At 44.0% G+C, this 13,923-nt stretch overlaps 2 protein-coding genes across 7 annotated transcripts in view; one reads left to right on the forward strand and one right to left on the reverse strand.

Annotated features, from left to right (window-relative positions):
* The window catches only part of TXNDC11 (thioredoxin domain containing 11), a 35,123-nt gene extending 32,539 nt beyond the window's left edge, over positions 1-2,584 (forward strand). For all 4 annotated transcript variants that reach the window (XM_050905773.1, XM_050905775.1, XM_050905774.1 and 1 more), the window contains one exon: positions 1,505-2,584. In XM_050905773.1, the coding sequence (XP_050761730.1) occupies positions 1,505-2,132 (628 nt within the window). In that variant the 3' untranslated portion in view covers positions 2,133-2,584. The remainder of the gene's footprint in view (positions 1-1,504) is intronic.
* A 1,846-nt stretch (positions 2,585-4,430) lies between these two features.
* On the reverse strand, positions 4,431-13,090 carry SNN (stannin). Of its 3 annotated transcripts, XM_050905777.1 has the most exons (3): positions 13,055-13,083; positions 11,902-11,970; positions 4,431-5,002 (listed from the first exon to the last, which is right to left on the reverse strand). In XM_050905777.1, the coding sequence occupies exon 3, from the start codon at positions 4,921-4,923 to the stop codon at positions 4,660-4,662; it is 264 nt and encodes an 87-aa protein (XP_050761734.1). In that variant the 5' UTR covers positions 4,924-5,002; positions 11,902-11,970; positions 13,055-13,083; the 3' UTR covers positions 4,431-4,659. The 3 variants fall into 3 exon arrangements, with proteins under 3 accessions (XP_050761734.1, XP_050761736.1, XP_050761735.1); XM_050905779.1 differs by lacking the exon at positions 11,902-11,970 and having other exon boundaries at positions 13,055-13,090; XM_050905778.1 differs by lacking the exons at positions 11,902-11,970; positions 13,055-13,083 and adding an exon at positions 6,375-6,420.
* Positions 13,091-13,923: the final 833 nt, after the last annotated feature.

Here is a 13,923-nt window from a genome sequence, read left to right on the forward strand (position 1 = left end):
GTTTTTGAGCAATAAGAATGGATGATGACGTAGTAAAATATTACCACTGTATAATGAGTCAGTTTTGTCTTATTGTAGACTATTTTTTGCCTAAATCATGTCATGATTCATTAAACTTGGATGTGAGCTGATTGTCAGCTGAGAAACTGCTGATGGTAATTACAAGAGTAACTTGGTTGATCACCAGAAGTCTGCAGGGGAAGAAAAAATCATGTTGCTTATGCTTCCAGAAATAGCTTAATTTTGATGAACAGGAGCCTCATCTCGCTGAAGTTCTTGAATTATTGATAAAATATGGTATCTGTCTTCTACCTGAAATACAATAAGTAGTTCTCAGTAAATGAAATTAGCATATGTTTATATCCTATATGCTAATCGTTTGGATTTCACAGAAAGCATTTTTGAGGCAACTGTAATTGAATAACTCCCCTGTTCCAGATGCATGGTGTAAGCAATTCAGAAACATAATGTCACACATGTGGGGACACAGGAGTTGTCTGTGGTGTGTATTGTACAGGAGTGACAGTGGTAAACTTTGAGGTATTAGGCATTATACTTGAATCTGGCTTTCTTGCTTTGGCATAATTTTTGTTTGGGTTTATCCTATGTCCTTTTTCTGACTTCTGTAATTAACGTATGTCTGAATGTATGCTATGTATCATTAATCTGGTTGTGAATTTGGCAACCAAAGGGAAGTAAACTAAGCTTTTCTTCTCTGTTTTAATGGCTCCCTAATGAAAGAGCCTTTTTTTTTTTTTCAGAAAAAACACCCCAAAAAACCCAAAAAATTTGTTTGGTTTGCTTCCTTGATCACCTCAGTGGCATAAAAACAAAGAAGAGGAACAAGCAAGAAGATTTAGTTTTTTGACAGCAAAAGGGCTTCACTTCTGACTAAAGTGACTACTTACTGTTTAAAAGTAAACTGTACTTTTCTGCTCCTTGCAGTACCCTTCTAATGTTGGAACACATTAAGCTACTTCTTCCAGGATAACATATATGGGCTCAAAATAGTCATTTCCCATCAGATAGCTTTATACATCTGGACTTAACTTCTAACAATATATGTAGAATAGGAACACTTAAATGTTCTCCTTCAACTTACTTATTAACAAATGTTAATATCAGTATGCTCTGATTACACTTGCCCAACAGTGATGCTACCATATGTACTTCAAGCTCATAACCCATGATTGGGATACCTTTTTTTAAGGGTAAAATTTGTTTCCTGAAATTTGACAGAAAATTTTCCTCTCAGACAAATACCAGTCCAGTGCAGAGATGCTTACAGCATCCAGCCTGGAATACAGGTAAAAGGGTTCATCAAAAGAAAACACTGTGTGCTCTATCTTTTTTAGTTACATGAGTTCAGGTTTCTTAGCTGCTATAGTAACCATTCTCAATAAAAACCAAGGTATCATCAAGTTGGAGTTGAACAGCAGATGCTTAAAGTTATCATTGCTTACCTATCTGAATGTTTTAATATTAACTTGTTATGTCTTTCTAGGAAGGAACAAAGTGTTAAGTTCCCTGAAGACTTTTCAGTTAACCTTCCTAATCTCCTTAAATTTATTTTACATCACTCAAGTCTTTCTTCATCAGAGCCCTGTACCAAAGAATGCCTACATAAAGAGACTGTTCTACAGCAAGGACACATCTCCCACTTGGAGAGAGAAATTCAGAAGTTAAGATCAGAAATCAGTGCCCTTCATCAGGCCCATGACCAGCTTGAAGCACAGCTTTCTGAAGCTAGGAGAGAGGAACATAGACTACAGCAGCAAAAACACACACTGGAAAAGCAGCACAAGACTCTGCAGCTCCACAGTGAGCAGTTACAGGCCACATATGACCAGAAGAATGAAGAATTATTAGAAATGGCTGAAAAGCTTCAAGAATTAGCTGATGCATCAGAAAACCTCCTTAAAGAGAATACTTTACTGAGAATCCTGGTGGCATCAAGGGAAGGAAAGCTACAGAGCAAAGATGAAATTAAAGAATCCCTTCAGTCAGAGGAAGCACTTTCTGAAGATAATGATATATCAGTTTCAACAGCTACTGCTACATTAGAGGAAAAAAAGATTGACAATATTGATACCATAGAGACAGAGCACAGTAGTGGAAACAGGACAGAATGATTGCTTACACAAAGTCAAATGATGCAGTATTGGGTAGGTATTTATGCAAATTTTATTGAAATTCGTTGTAAATAAAGACTTCTTCCCCCACATGATCTAGAAAAAGAAAAATCAAATGGAATATTTTTGTATACTTGAACAACTTACTAGATACCCACATCTAAAGAGAAGAGGAGAATGGAAAACACTTTCTGCACTTTACTATTGCACTAACTTGCAAACACCTATCCATTTAAAGAGGCTGAATTTTAGGGGCAGCAGTGTGAAGCACCTCTGAATAAGGACCAGTTATTTTTCACTGGCTTTCTCTTACAGCTGCTAGAAGAAAAATTAGACCTTTGATTTATACTTTTCCATAATTTCTGAAGTTTGCCCTTTACACTGCATTCTCTTTGCTGAATTAAAATAGATACACTTCATCTGTGTAATCAGTAAACTTGAATGGACAAAGTCATCTTGCTACAACTATTCTGTTCTAGAACTTCACCACTTTGTATCACTTTTGTATACCAGTCATCTGACTGTCTTGAAACCAGCAAGAGCCATGTGTGAACTGTTCTATACTGAAAACTAAAGAGAGTCTTACTGAATTAATCCATTTCTCCTTGATTTGTAAGAGGTCTAGAATACAGCAGTTTAAGTGTATGGGTCTGGCTATACATGCAAGTCTCATGAGACTAGTATCTTAAAAAAAGCATGTGCCAGGGTAAGAACAGCCCGCTATCGTATACAATACCCTATATTGTATTCAAGAGGCAATAGCAGGAGCTTTTTGCTACCGACAGCATTAAATTTGCTTCAAATTATAGCCTTCAATTAAAAAAAAGCAAATGTAGCACTAAAAATGTAAAGTCAACATCTTATTGTAGAAGAAGGGGACAAGACTTTTTGTCTAGGCCATTGTTGTCTTGCATATAGTTACAATTCTCAAGCACGCTTGCTAGGCCTATGTTAGTTATTCCATATGTACAGGTACAAGAAGCAAGTCTAATGCTTCCTATAGAGCTGAAGAACTTGGACTTCATTATTTGTAACTTATCTCTGGGAAGAGATTTACAGTAGGTTTTTTTCTCCTAGGCAATTAAGTATTTAAAAATTTCAGTAGGCAAAGGAAGCTATGTATAAAGTCATAGAAAACAGGTCAGTGGCCTCAAAGCACATATGCCTACCCTAAGAGTTTTGGAATATGTAAGCTGCCATTGGTGGCTCAGTGTTGTTCCTTCTCCTCCCCCCAACCTTTGAGGTCCAGAACTCCCCATTTAACACATCTTTTTACAGTTCCTAGAGCTGAACTATAGCACAGAGCAGGAAATGGAAGGGATGTCCTTACTTGGAAGGACTTTGCCATTGCTAGCTAAAAGCTTTACAAACTGACCACCAATCTCCCTTGCCCATATCAACATTTGTTTTTGTAGGAAAGACTGAAACTTATCTTGTAGTAGTACAGTTAAATCAAGAGAATTATCTACAAGATGTGTTAACTGAATTCTATAGTTGACTGTTTGTCTGTAGACTAAAATGCCTTTTTACAACAGGCTGTTAACATATACCCTAACTGCTAAGTACACAAACAGGGGTTCTAGGAAAAATTCATCCTAGTTGCACTTATACCAGTTGCACTTATACCAGTTTTAATAAGTAACCACTTCTGCAGTTTCAGCATGCAGACCCACAGAAGAGAAAAGCCTGCTCTACTGCCATTTCAAACTCCTGGAAACCTTCTGGACCATCCCTGAGGGTTTAGTATCCATCATTAGTTCCCATGTTGGAATCCATCAAAATGGCAGTTTCCTTGCAGTAGCTACATAGTTAGAGAACTCAGTTCTAGCTGCCAAAAGCTTAACCTCCCTAGCTGCAACTAAAGGAAGTCACTTCCTTTCTTGTAGCTCCTGTGTTTCCTCCCTCAACATGTTACTGAAGGCTTATAACTTCTTTTCAAAGAAAGTATTCTGCATCAGTCCAATAAACTGGTAAGAGTAGGAGTTCTGACTTTATGGCTGTGCACTCAAGTTAGTAGCAGAAGCAAGCTTTAACTGCAGATTTGGTTTTAAAGGTCTGGAATCGCATCTACAGTTGTGGTTCAGGAGTCCCCTTGTGTGGTACATACAGTTGCATCATATTATTCCCATATGCTGTGGAACACAAAGCAAAAAGCTTCTGGCAGCCTATTTACAGTTCACAGTTGTAAAGTTGTTCACATTACAGTAGTAGCTCCATCAAAATAGGCTCAGCTAAACATTCAAGTAACAAAAAACACTAGCAGTCTCTTCACACCAAGATATCCCTGTGTCCATTGCCGGCAATGGACATTACACCAGGTGAGTCAGCTCCTGTCATAGAGGAATTAGGATACACAGTTGATGCAAAGTGCAACTTCTCAGTGCATGCAGTTGCAAACAAAGCTTACTTAATCCTAATCAGGGTGTTTTCTGATGAGTAGTGTACATGTGACCAGGTTCTTCACAGTATATTCTTCTGCTGGTTACACACATCATAAGCATAGTCCATATACATGTGTTGCTCCAAGTTAGCTATGTACTTCTGTGCCATTTGGAGTTAGCTTAGCTTTCCTCTCTACGCAAGGTCCTTTAGCAGAATACTGCACCAGAAGAAAGGGCTCTTTGGTTTCTCCTTCGCCCACAATGCTTTCCTCATCTTCAGACTGGCTGATCCTCTGCAGACGCAGGTAACACCAGCAGCCCAGTATCAAGGCACCAAGAGCCGCAATAGCAATCAAAATAACAATAACAGTCACCACTCCAGTGGTGGGGCTGTGATCCATAATAGACATGGTCAATATTTCAGATTGTCCAACTTCTTTAAGGAGATTCTTCTGTCCTCACTATCAGGCTTGCTGCATCTTCAAACTCCTGCAGTGGAAAAAATAGACAATGAAGTTGTGCAGTTTTACCATATTCAGCAACATTTATTCATGGTTGGTATCCTTCACAATGGCACATGACCCTCTTGCGTTCAGTGCTTTGAGCTTCTCACACTCCTACAGTTCTTACTCATTTTAAGCTATTTCTTCAAACTACCTTTGAAGATGCAGGTTTCTACATCAAACTAAAGCAAATGAAAGCTAAGCTTATTTCAACTCTTGACATGCTTGTCAAGATAGCACATGGTCAGCCTGCTACAAGGTAACAATTTTTACTACGAGACAGAAGATGAGACAAGATACAGACACATAATAGACTGTATGGAAGTTACACAGTCTAGTATAGAGAGATTTAAGACTACTTAATACAAATGCTAAATCGTGGGTGAGCTCTGAAATCCATGAGAAGGTAGCAATTTAGTAACCTTTAGTTTTCCTAAAGGAATCCTACAGAAACAGTACATTTGAGAGTCAGAAGTCTGGCCCTTTTTAAAATTTAATTTACAAACATCCTTCTTACATAACTAACAGTTCCAGGATTGGCAAGCAAATTAATTGCAATGCTAATGCATTACTATAAGCCTGTCCATAACACTGGTCTGTTTAGAAAGGTTGACTACATAGTAATAATTGGTTGTTCATTGAGCTGATAAAAAGAAACAGTTGTTGCTTTATATGCATTTTTCATAAGCAGGTAGAGCTACATTTATTGAAGACTAACAAAACACAAGGGGAAGATCATTATTTTAAGCTTCTGCTCCTCTTAGTGGCTTTCAAGCCACAAGAGCAAGGTAGTATGTTAGGACTGCAGCTGAAATTGGAACAGAGGCAGCAGGCAGGAAAATGGGAGAGAGGAAGAGCTCCAAGACTTGCTTAGTCTACTGCAGTTTTGGCAGGACAAATGTATGGGGAATGTCTTTTGCTACTTCCACTTCTGAATTCACAACACTAAGGGGTCATGTGAGCCTTGCCTTAAATTTCAGAGTTATTGTTTACAAAGTTGGTAGCTTTACATTCCTCCATTTCAACTGGGACATAAGACAAAGTCATTCATTCATTACCTTTTCTTTCAGACTACCCTAGCTCTTTAACAAGACAGAAACTCACAGAAGACTTCAGCAGAGATCAGAGCCAGTCCTACCCAGGAACATACTTAGCTCTGTACTGCTGTAGGACTCAGGTTAGGGCTCAATACTACAATTTCAGGTACAACAGATACAGTCCCTAGTGGGGACTGTGAGGTCAGCTGCAAGTGCAGAACAACATCTGCATTTCAGCTGACATGTAGCCACTGACTGGCAATGGAATAACAGGAGTATCTTCAGGCTGCCGTAAGTGCCAGTGTATTGAGGGCCACATACCTTTCCAGGAAAGGCTCTTCCTCACCATCCTTGTTGCAGTCTCTCAGCTGCAACAGCAGTATCTTCATACAAACCCCTCAGGAGAAGTCAGTCTTAACCAACCTTGAGCCAGAACCATTAGGTTATTGAAGTGTTATCCACTGCACTTGAATTCTCACCAGCATTTCAACATGAAAGTCAAGGCAATTACAGTACAGTATCTTTACCAACAGAACCCAAGCTAGAGACTAAATTTATTCCCCAACATCTCATGGAATGGCAGACCCATGCACACTGCCACACAGCCATTTCAGCAAGGACACATCCACTAAAGAGTTCAGCGTGAGTGTCATTAGGGTCCAGTGTCTCATAACTAACTTGCACACACACTGGCTACATTTCCAGCCCTGTAAAATACAGCAACCAATAGCTTGTAGTGTGCCTCATACAACCAACCAAGTCCTGCAGACCCAATTTTGCCCAAGTAAGGAAAACAAAACAGATCACACCACACACCCTCAGCAGAGCTGTGTGCCCACTGCAGCTGGAGAGGTATATGATTTTTGTCATGATCATCTCTGTTCTGCAATGCTTATTCAACACAGGGTGATCAGCTGAGGGTGATTAAGAGTGACTTTCATATAGTTCACTTTCCTCAGGGCATGTCTGAACTGCAGCACTGTTTGATGTAGCCACACCAGTACAGCATCAGCATAAAAGATTGTTTACCTTGCTTCTCATACAGGCACTGCATGTCCCCATTAAGCCCTCTTCTGCAGCTTGCACAATTGCTAGCAGCAACAACAACCTACTAGCACTGTTTCTCTACAGCAGTTTGGTGCAGCGCATAACCTTACGTTAGAACTAAACAGTTACTGTCACCTAGAAAACAGCTTTTCGTACTGGAAACTAGCGCTGCAAATGCCACCCCTCTGCCACACTTCAAGTGAGTAGACAGCATCACCTATATAAGGTATGAAACTTTGCACATCACCATCCTCTGTATCACCAGGCTCTTTTGGCCAGCTGTTTCTAGACCTCAGCATAATAGCTAGCAAGGCACAGACCTTTGCAAGCAGTCTTGAGAAACAAGTTTGAAAGCAAGAGCTAGATGTGAGGTCCAGGTAACAAAGGACCTACATCTATCTGGACTGCAAGAGAATATATTTCTCCCTCCCCCTTTTTAACAGCCAGACTGCAATGGTCTCAGTCTGACCTGGAAAACACAGGCAGGTCTGTAAGTTCCTATCTGAAGGAGAAACAGGGCTCTTTAAGGGTGCAGACCTCTATCTTGAGACAAGGCTTTCTCTTATCAGGTTACACACTGGGCTCTTGCCATTCCCATTTCTTTTGGGATCCTGAGGAGTACAGCTGGACCAGGAAGTCCACTGTTTGGGAAGGTGTTTTTTCTGAGCAAAGCATGCACCGGAGCAGTTCAGAGGAGTTATGAGAGGTAGGCATTTATCACTCCTTGTGTGAAGAGCTGCATAGTACTTTCTTAATTCCTATTTACTGTTCTTGGACACTTCTGTTTAACACCACAATTACTGCTTAATAACACTGCTACTGCTTGCTTGAAGTTGAGGCAATTTAACCCCTACTTCCACGTTTTGGAAAAATCCTGATGTTAAACTATACAAAGGCCAGACGCAAGTCTCCATCAGTCTTATTTCTCAGCAAGCACTGGGAAGAACCTTGCAGGCCCACATGCACTCCCTGAGTGGGCAACTTCAGTCACTGGCAACTCCCACACAGCTGATGCTTCTAGACTATATGAAGTTCTACATCAGATGCCAGTCAGGAGCATAAGCAGAGAGTTTCAAGGTGCAGAGCTGGCCAGGAAGAACATGCTGATTACTTTGGGTATGACAGCTTTGTTTCTTTATCCTCTATTCTAGTAAGTCAACTCAGCTTAATCATGACAGCTCTTTCTAGAGAATCCTTTACAGAAGGACAGATTTAACAACTGGGATATCATCTTTTCTTGTAGAAGTCTTGCTCCTAAGTTTACACACAACGAAGAGTGTTATCAGACTCATCCAGTCTAAGGGGTCATTCGTATTAATTATCACCAACTAACTAGAAGAGCTCTTAAAGACAACTGAGATGTTAACAGTAGTAGATATAAACAGACCAGAAAGTTTCAGGACCTGTCCTTGAGGCAGGATGTTTTACATGAATGCTCACTCTGTTTACACTAAAGAGTTACTTCTAGCTGGGTTAGGCTCTCCTGTGTCAAGTGATTTTGCTTTGATATGGCAAGGTAGAAAGTGTTGGAGATTGAGAACTAGGACCTCCAGGATGCATGAGACTGATTTACCCTTATTAAACAATTTCCAGTCCAAATTTGAGTGCAACACAGCAGCTTACAGATTCCTCTTAAAGATCTTTCTTGGCCAAATCCATAGGTTTTTACCTTTAAATTAAAAAGCATTCGGAATTTTGATTAAAAATTCAAAGGATCTGCATCAGTTTGAACTCTGGGACAGAAAAGAGCACAACTTCCTCTGGATGTACAGAAATGGGTGTGATCTCACAATAATACTGTCAAGATAATCAGGTTGCATCAAGAAGCCCTTTCTAGCTTCTATTTGGAAAGCTCCTCACATCTTTACACCATACTATAGTTTATGCTAAGAGTTGTAGGAGAAAACAAGCCTACATGTCTTTGGAAAGATTATTCCATGGACATTCACCTTCTAGGAAAAGGACAACTAGATAAAGTTCAAGGTTACTTTCTCAAAGCACTTCAACTCCACTTCTCAATGAGATAAGGTAAAGTGTAGAAGTCATTCCTGCTACAGGCATATCCTCTTCTTCCCACTCAAGGAGTCTGGAGCCAGCACCCTATATGAAGTCAAGTATTAAGCATCTGTACAGATGTACAATGGCACAAACAGCTAGTTAATGGTGCATGACAGTAACTGGGATGGTAGCACTGTTATTTTATTAGCTTTGGATAGTTTTGTTTCAAACACCTGCAGTGTTCTGGCAGTGAAAGCTACAGTGTTGTTGGTAGCTCATGCTGTTATTTTTCTTGCTTTAGGTCACTGTATACCTAGAGCTAAAGCTCTCCTGCAGCTTTAATTCTATCCTTAGCACAGTACATTCGCATGTTGTAGCTATACTAGTATAAGAACTACCAGACACACCTTTGGTTTCTGTGTTGTTTTCTAGACACAGAACTCCAACCTCACTACTCTTTCCACCAGCAACTGACTGAAATCAAGATTAAACTGTCTTCAGAGTCCACTTCTTGATGGGAGAAATACTGCATTCTGTAGATCCCCTTAAATTGATCTAAAGGGGATTACAACTAGCTTGAGGACTCGCTTTTCCCTTAAAGCATACCTGAGCTAGAAAAGCTCATGAGCATACCAGGAGCAGCACTGACTTCATTTATCACTTTTACTGTAAGATATTAAAAGCTGTAAATTCCTGATCTTCAAAGGGATTGCTAACACCATCCATATATACTTGGTGGTGCTTCTAGTGCTATATCCCTTCCCACCACACTTGCTATCAAAGCAAGCATCTGAGCATATTTACTCATTAGCAAGATTAGTCAGATTCACTGGTGGGAACTGCAAATAGCCTATCTCAGTTCTTACAGCAATCAAGCAGTGAAAACATCAGCTATAAACCATTTTTCCATAAATAACTGCTTCTTTTCTTTTTTGCCTAATACCAGCTTCTACTCAGAACTTCATTTGCGAAGTTTTTTTTAAATCCAATTCAGAAGCTGTAAGTGAAGGACAAACAAAGAGGCAGTTTAAACTGCAGAAGGCTGCTAGGGGACAAATTCAATGCAGGGCTGGCATTAGTTTCTAAACCAAGTTTTTCATGATTACAGGCATTCTGCTGCTAAGTTCACTATTGTTAATGCCCACAGGCATGTTTCTGAAAAGAAATACTGCTACCATAGAAGCCAAAGCTATAGGAAGAGCCTTCAAAAGCAAATCTACTATAGTTCACCCAAATATACCAAAGTCCTCAAGCAGTAATGTTTAAGGTGCAAGTATTAAGTCTTTGGGGAGGAAAGTGGGAGGTATACTTTCTATTACAGTGTTTCACTTTAAGTTGAATAGGGCAGGGCAAAGGAAATGAGAATAAAACTTCCGGAGTGAACTTCAGCTTAAAAAATTTAAAAAAAATTTAGTAATGACTGTTTAGTTAAAAAGCTTCCATGTTAAGACCTTTAAAAGACAAAGTAACAGCAGCTTGCACTACATGCTACTAATTGTGAAAAATGCTTTTTCCTGTATGTGCCAGTAAGATTACTTTTGAGGAATGCTGCATACTCATCACAAGAGCCTCCTTATTGCCAATGGAAGATGAGGGGAAAACCCTCTGGGGAAGTGAACTGTAATTCTACCATTGGTACACAAGTGCGTACAGCACCCACACTACCCAGCCATAGAGAGTTAGGCTTTTACAACACAGGAGTTCTCAGGCTTCACCACTTGCAAAAAAAAAGTGGGATCACTGTTATTCTTCATTAACTTCAGTTAATGCCACCTCTTTCTGATAAAGCCAAGTTACCTTGCACAAACTGGGGCTTGGCCAGAAGCTATTTTAGAAGCAGGGAGCTGTTTAGTAGAAGCCTTCAATGCAAATCTCCTCTCAGCCCTTATTACACTTGTGATGAGGAATAAAAGAACAAGGAAGGCAGCTAAAAAGGCTTTTCATAACCGATTAGTTATGGACAGTCTTCCAACAACTTAGCATTCAAGCAACTGTTAGAAATGCTAGAACAAAAACCAATAACCTAACAGCGTTGACTGGAACAGCAAATAGTATCCACACGAGGTGTAGTAGTACCTTACACTTAATCAAGAATCACTTTTAAAGCTTTACACCAAGCTAAACCACACAGAAGTTAATATTTTACATAAGACAGTAAGATGGAGAGGGGAAAGCAGCAGTCTAGGAAGTATCCCAGACACAGCGACACAATTTCAGGAGCAGGCAGACCTTCTCAGTAGCATAGCAAGTGGAATAGGTTTACGCTGTAACTGCCTGTCAGGCAAGTCAGTCAGCCAGTTTATGCAGAACTAGAAGCAGGTCTCTAGTGTTAAGACCATGTTTGCTTCAGAGGCAATTGCATGGCTGGCAAGCATCTGTCACACTCTAGATTTATATTTGTCAGTGTCACATCCACACGGAGCTCTAATGAGAGGTCTGTGCTGATAAGGCAACAAGGTCACTTCTGACATTCAGTTATCACAAGTAACATGCCGTGTAGATCCTGTGGCATAGCTTAATGCTTGATATATTAGAAAAATTGCTGAGATGGCAACACTAAGTTTGCTGATAAAATTTTTCTATTTACACATTCAAGGTAGTTCTTCAAATGTGTGGTTTGGGGGTTTTTAATGGCTTTATCCAACAGCAGCTAGATAGCACTCATACATTGCTGATATTCAAGCAGTTTTTACACTCAGCTCAAATCTTCAGACTGCAAGTACCCCAAAAGTCTATCACATACCTGTACAGAGTAGCTCAAGAGCTCAGGCTAGGAGTCCTCTACTCAGAGTTTCAGAATTACCTTATTAGAAAAGTGAAGGTCACACTGGTTTTGGATCTTGTCTGGCAAGTCTTCCTCCTCACTCCTCCCCTGTGGAGAGGGATCACATTGCTCTCTAGATGCTCTGCATCCCGAGTCCCTTTTGCTCTGGGCTTTCCAGAGTTACGTAACATCTAACCATTAGCTTCTGGTACAGGCGGTCAGGCAAAGCACCTACCCGCTAATCAAGGCAAGAGTCTTACAAGTTGTTCCAAGTTCTTTAGGGCTATTCAAAAGCAACGTCTACTGACAGATGCCTACACCTGCATTCATGTCAGGAAAAGGAAGAGCACAAGACAGCATGGTACACTGCAGATGCTCACAGGAAGGAACAAGAGTCATTTTGAACAACTCACATTACCGTGAACTCCCAGGCCTGTCAACATAACGGTCAGTTTGGACTTCTTCTGTAGCACGTACCTAACTCCTCGCACTAAGCTTTGCGGCGCTGAGCAAGCAGGGACGAGGCTCCCCGGCCGAGATGAGCCCAGCTGGCGGCGGGCACGGCCCGCGCCGACCCCGAGCTGCCGCTGACAAGCCGTGAGGCATCGCCTTGTGACAGCAGCACGGCAGCGGCAGCTGCAACCGCGCCGGGAGAAGGGGACCGAGCCCCCGGGCGGGCGGCGAGGCGGCACGGGCCGCTCGGGAGGACGGGGCAGAGCCGCCGCCGGGGCCGGGCCCGCTGGCGGAGACCCGAGCCACCCCTCGGGGCCCGCGCGAGGCCTGCGGGGCGACCCAGCACCGCTCGGGAGCGAGGCAGGGCCGGAGCGGAGCCCGCCGCCGCCCGGGCGCGGACCTCTCCCGCCGGGCCGCCGCAGACACAAAGAGCGGCTCCGCCGCGGCGGCGCCCGGGAAGGGGCGGCCCCGGCCCGGGGTGTGTGTGTGGGGGGGGGGGGGGGCGGGGGGAAGCACAGGCGGCCCCTCCAGCTGCTCCCGAGGCTCCGGCCCCTGCCCCAGCGCGGGACCCTCCTCGAAACGCGGCCCGCGCCCGCCTCGCCGACCCCCGCGCCCGGCTCACAGCATGGCGGGCCCGCCTCCCACCCGAGCTCTCGGGCCCCGCGCGGCGCCCAGCCGAGCCTCCCCCCGCCCTCGTGCCGGGATCGATCCCGCCGCGCCCCCCGCCCCAGGCGCTCACCGTCTGTCACGGCCCCGCCGCACACCGCCCCGCGGCGCACCCACCGACGCTACCGCGGGCGCGACGGCTCCTTCCCCGCCCGCGCCGCCTTATATCGGGGGCCGGGCGGCGCCGCGCGGCGGCCAATCGGCGCCCGGCGCGCAGGGCCCGGCCAGCAACAGCTGACGGGCGGGGCGGTGGCGGCTCGGCCCTCCCCTCCCCTCCCCTCCTCTCCCTTCCCGTGACAGCGGCGGTGGGCGGCCGCCCCGCCCCGGCCCGTGAGGGGTTGACGGGTGTCGCGAAGCGGGGCCGGGGGGCCCGAGGAGGGCGAAGCTGAGGTAAAGGGTTCCCCTGAGGGAGCGCGCCCCTTCCCGCCGCCGCCCTCGGCCTCCTCAGCCCTCAGCCCTGCCCGGCGGCGAGGTGAGGGCGTGAGGGAGCAGCGGCCGGGCGGGAAGACGCCGGCCGCGCTGGGCAGCCCTGCAGCCACCCCCGTGAAGGGACTGAGGGTGCCAGACGTCTCTGCCCTGGCCCCAGCGCCTTCCTCGCCAGCCTCTGCGTGTGTAAAACCCCCCACAGCTGCCGCCTTGACCGCGTAAGAGGCCCTTTCTCGACTCTCTGTGCAGCAATACGACATGGGCGCCGTTATCGCCAAGGCCACCCCAGAGCCACTGTGGTGCTTGGTGAGCACTGACAGCCACAGGCCGGCCCAGGCCAGGCCTTCCTGCCGGGAGCTCGATGCAGACAGCATGACAGGCCTCCCTGACTCTCACTAAGGTCGTGTCAAACATCTAGTATGATCTCATTCCCAGTATGTCCATTATATTTAGTAATTCACCCCATGGTAGTACAGTAACCATGTAAATGCGTTAGGAAGTTGCCCAATACAGGGT

The sequence above is a fragment of the Gymnogyps californianus genome, chromosome 15 (genome assembly GCF_018139145.2).
Source record: "Gymnogyps californianus isolate 813 chromosome 15, ASM1813914v2, whole genome shotgun sequence".
NCBI classification, from domain to species: Eukaryota; Metazoa; Chordata; class Aves; order Accipitriformes; family Cathartidae; genus Gymnogyps; species Gymnogyps californianus.

Excerpts from the sequence above, each read along its gene's own strand:
- SNN (XM_050905779.1), bottom strand. The coding sequence starts at position 4,923 with ATGTCTATTATGGATCACAGCCCCACCACTGGAGTGGTGACTGTTATT.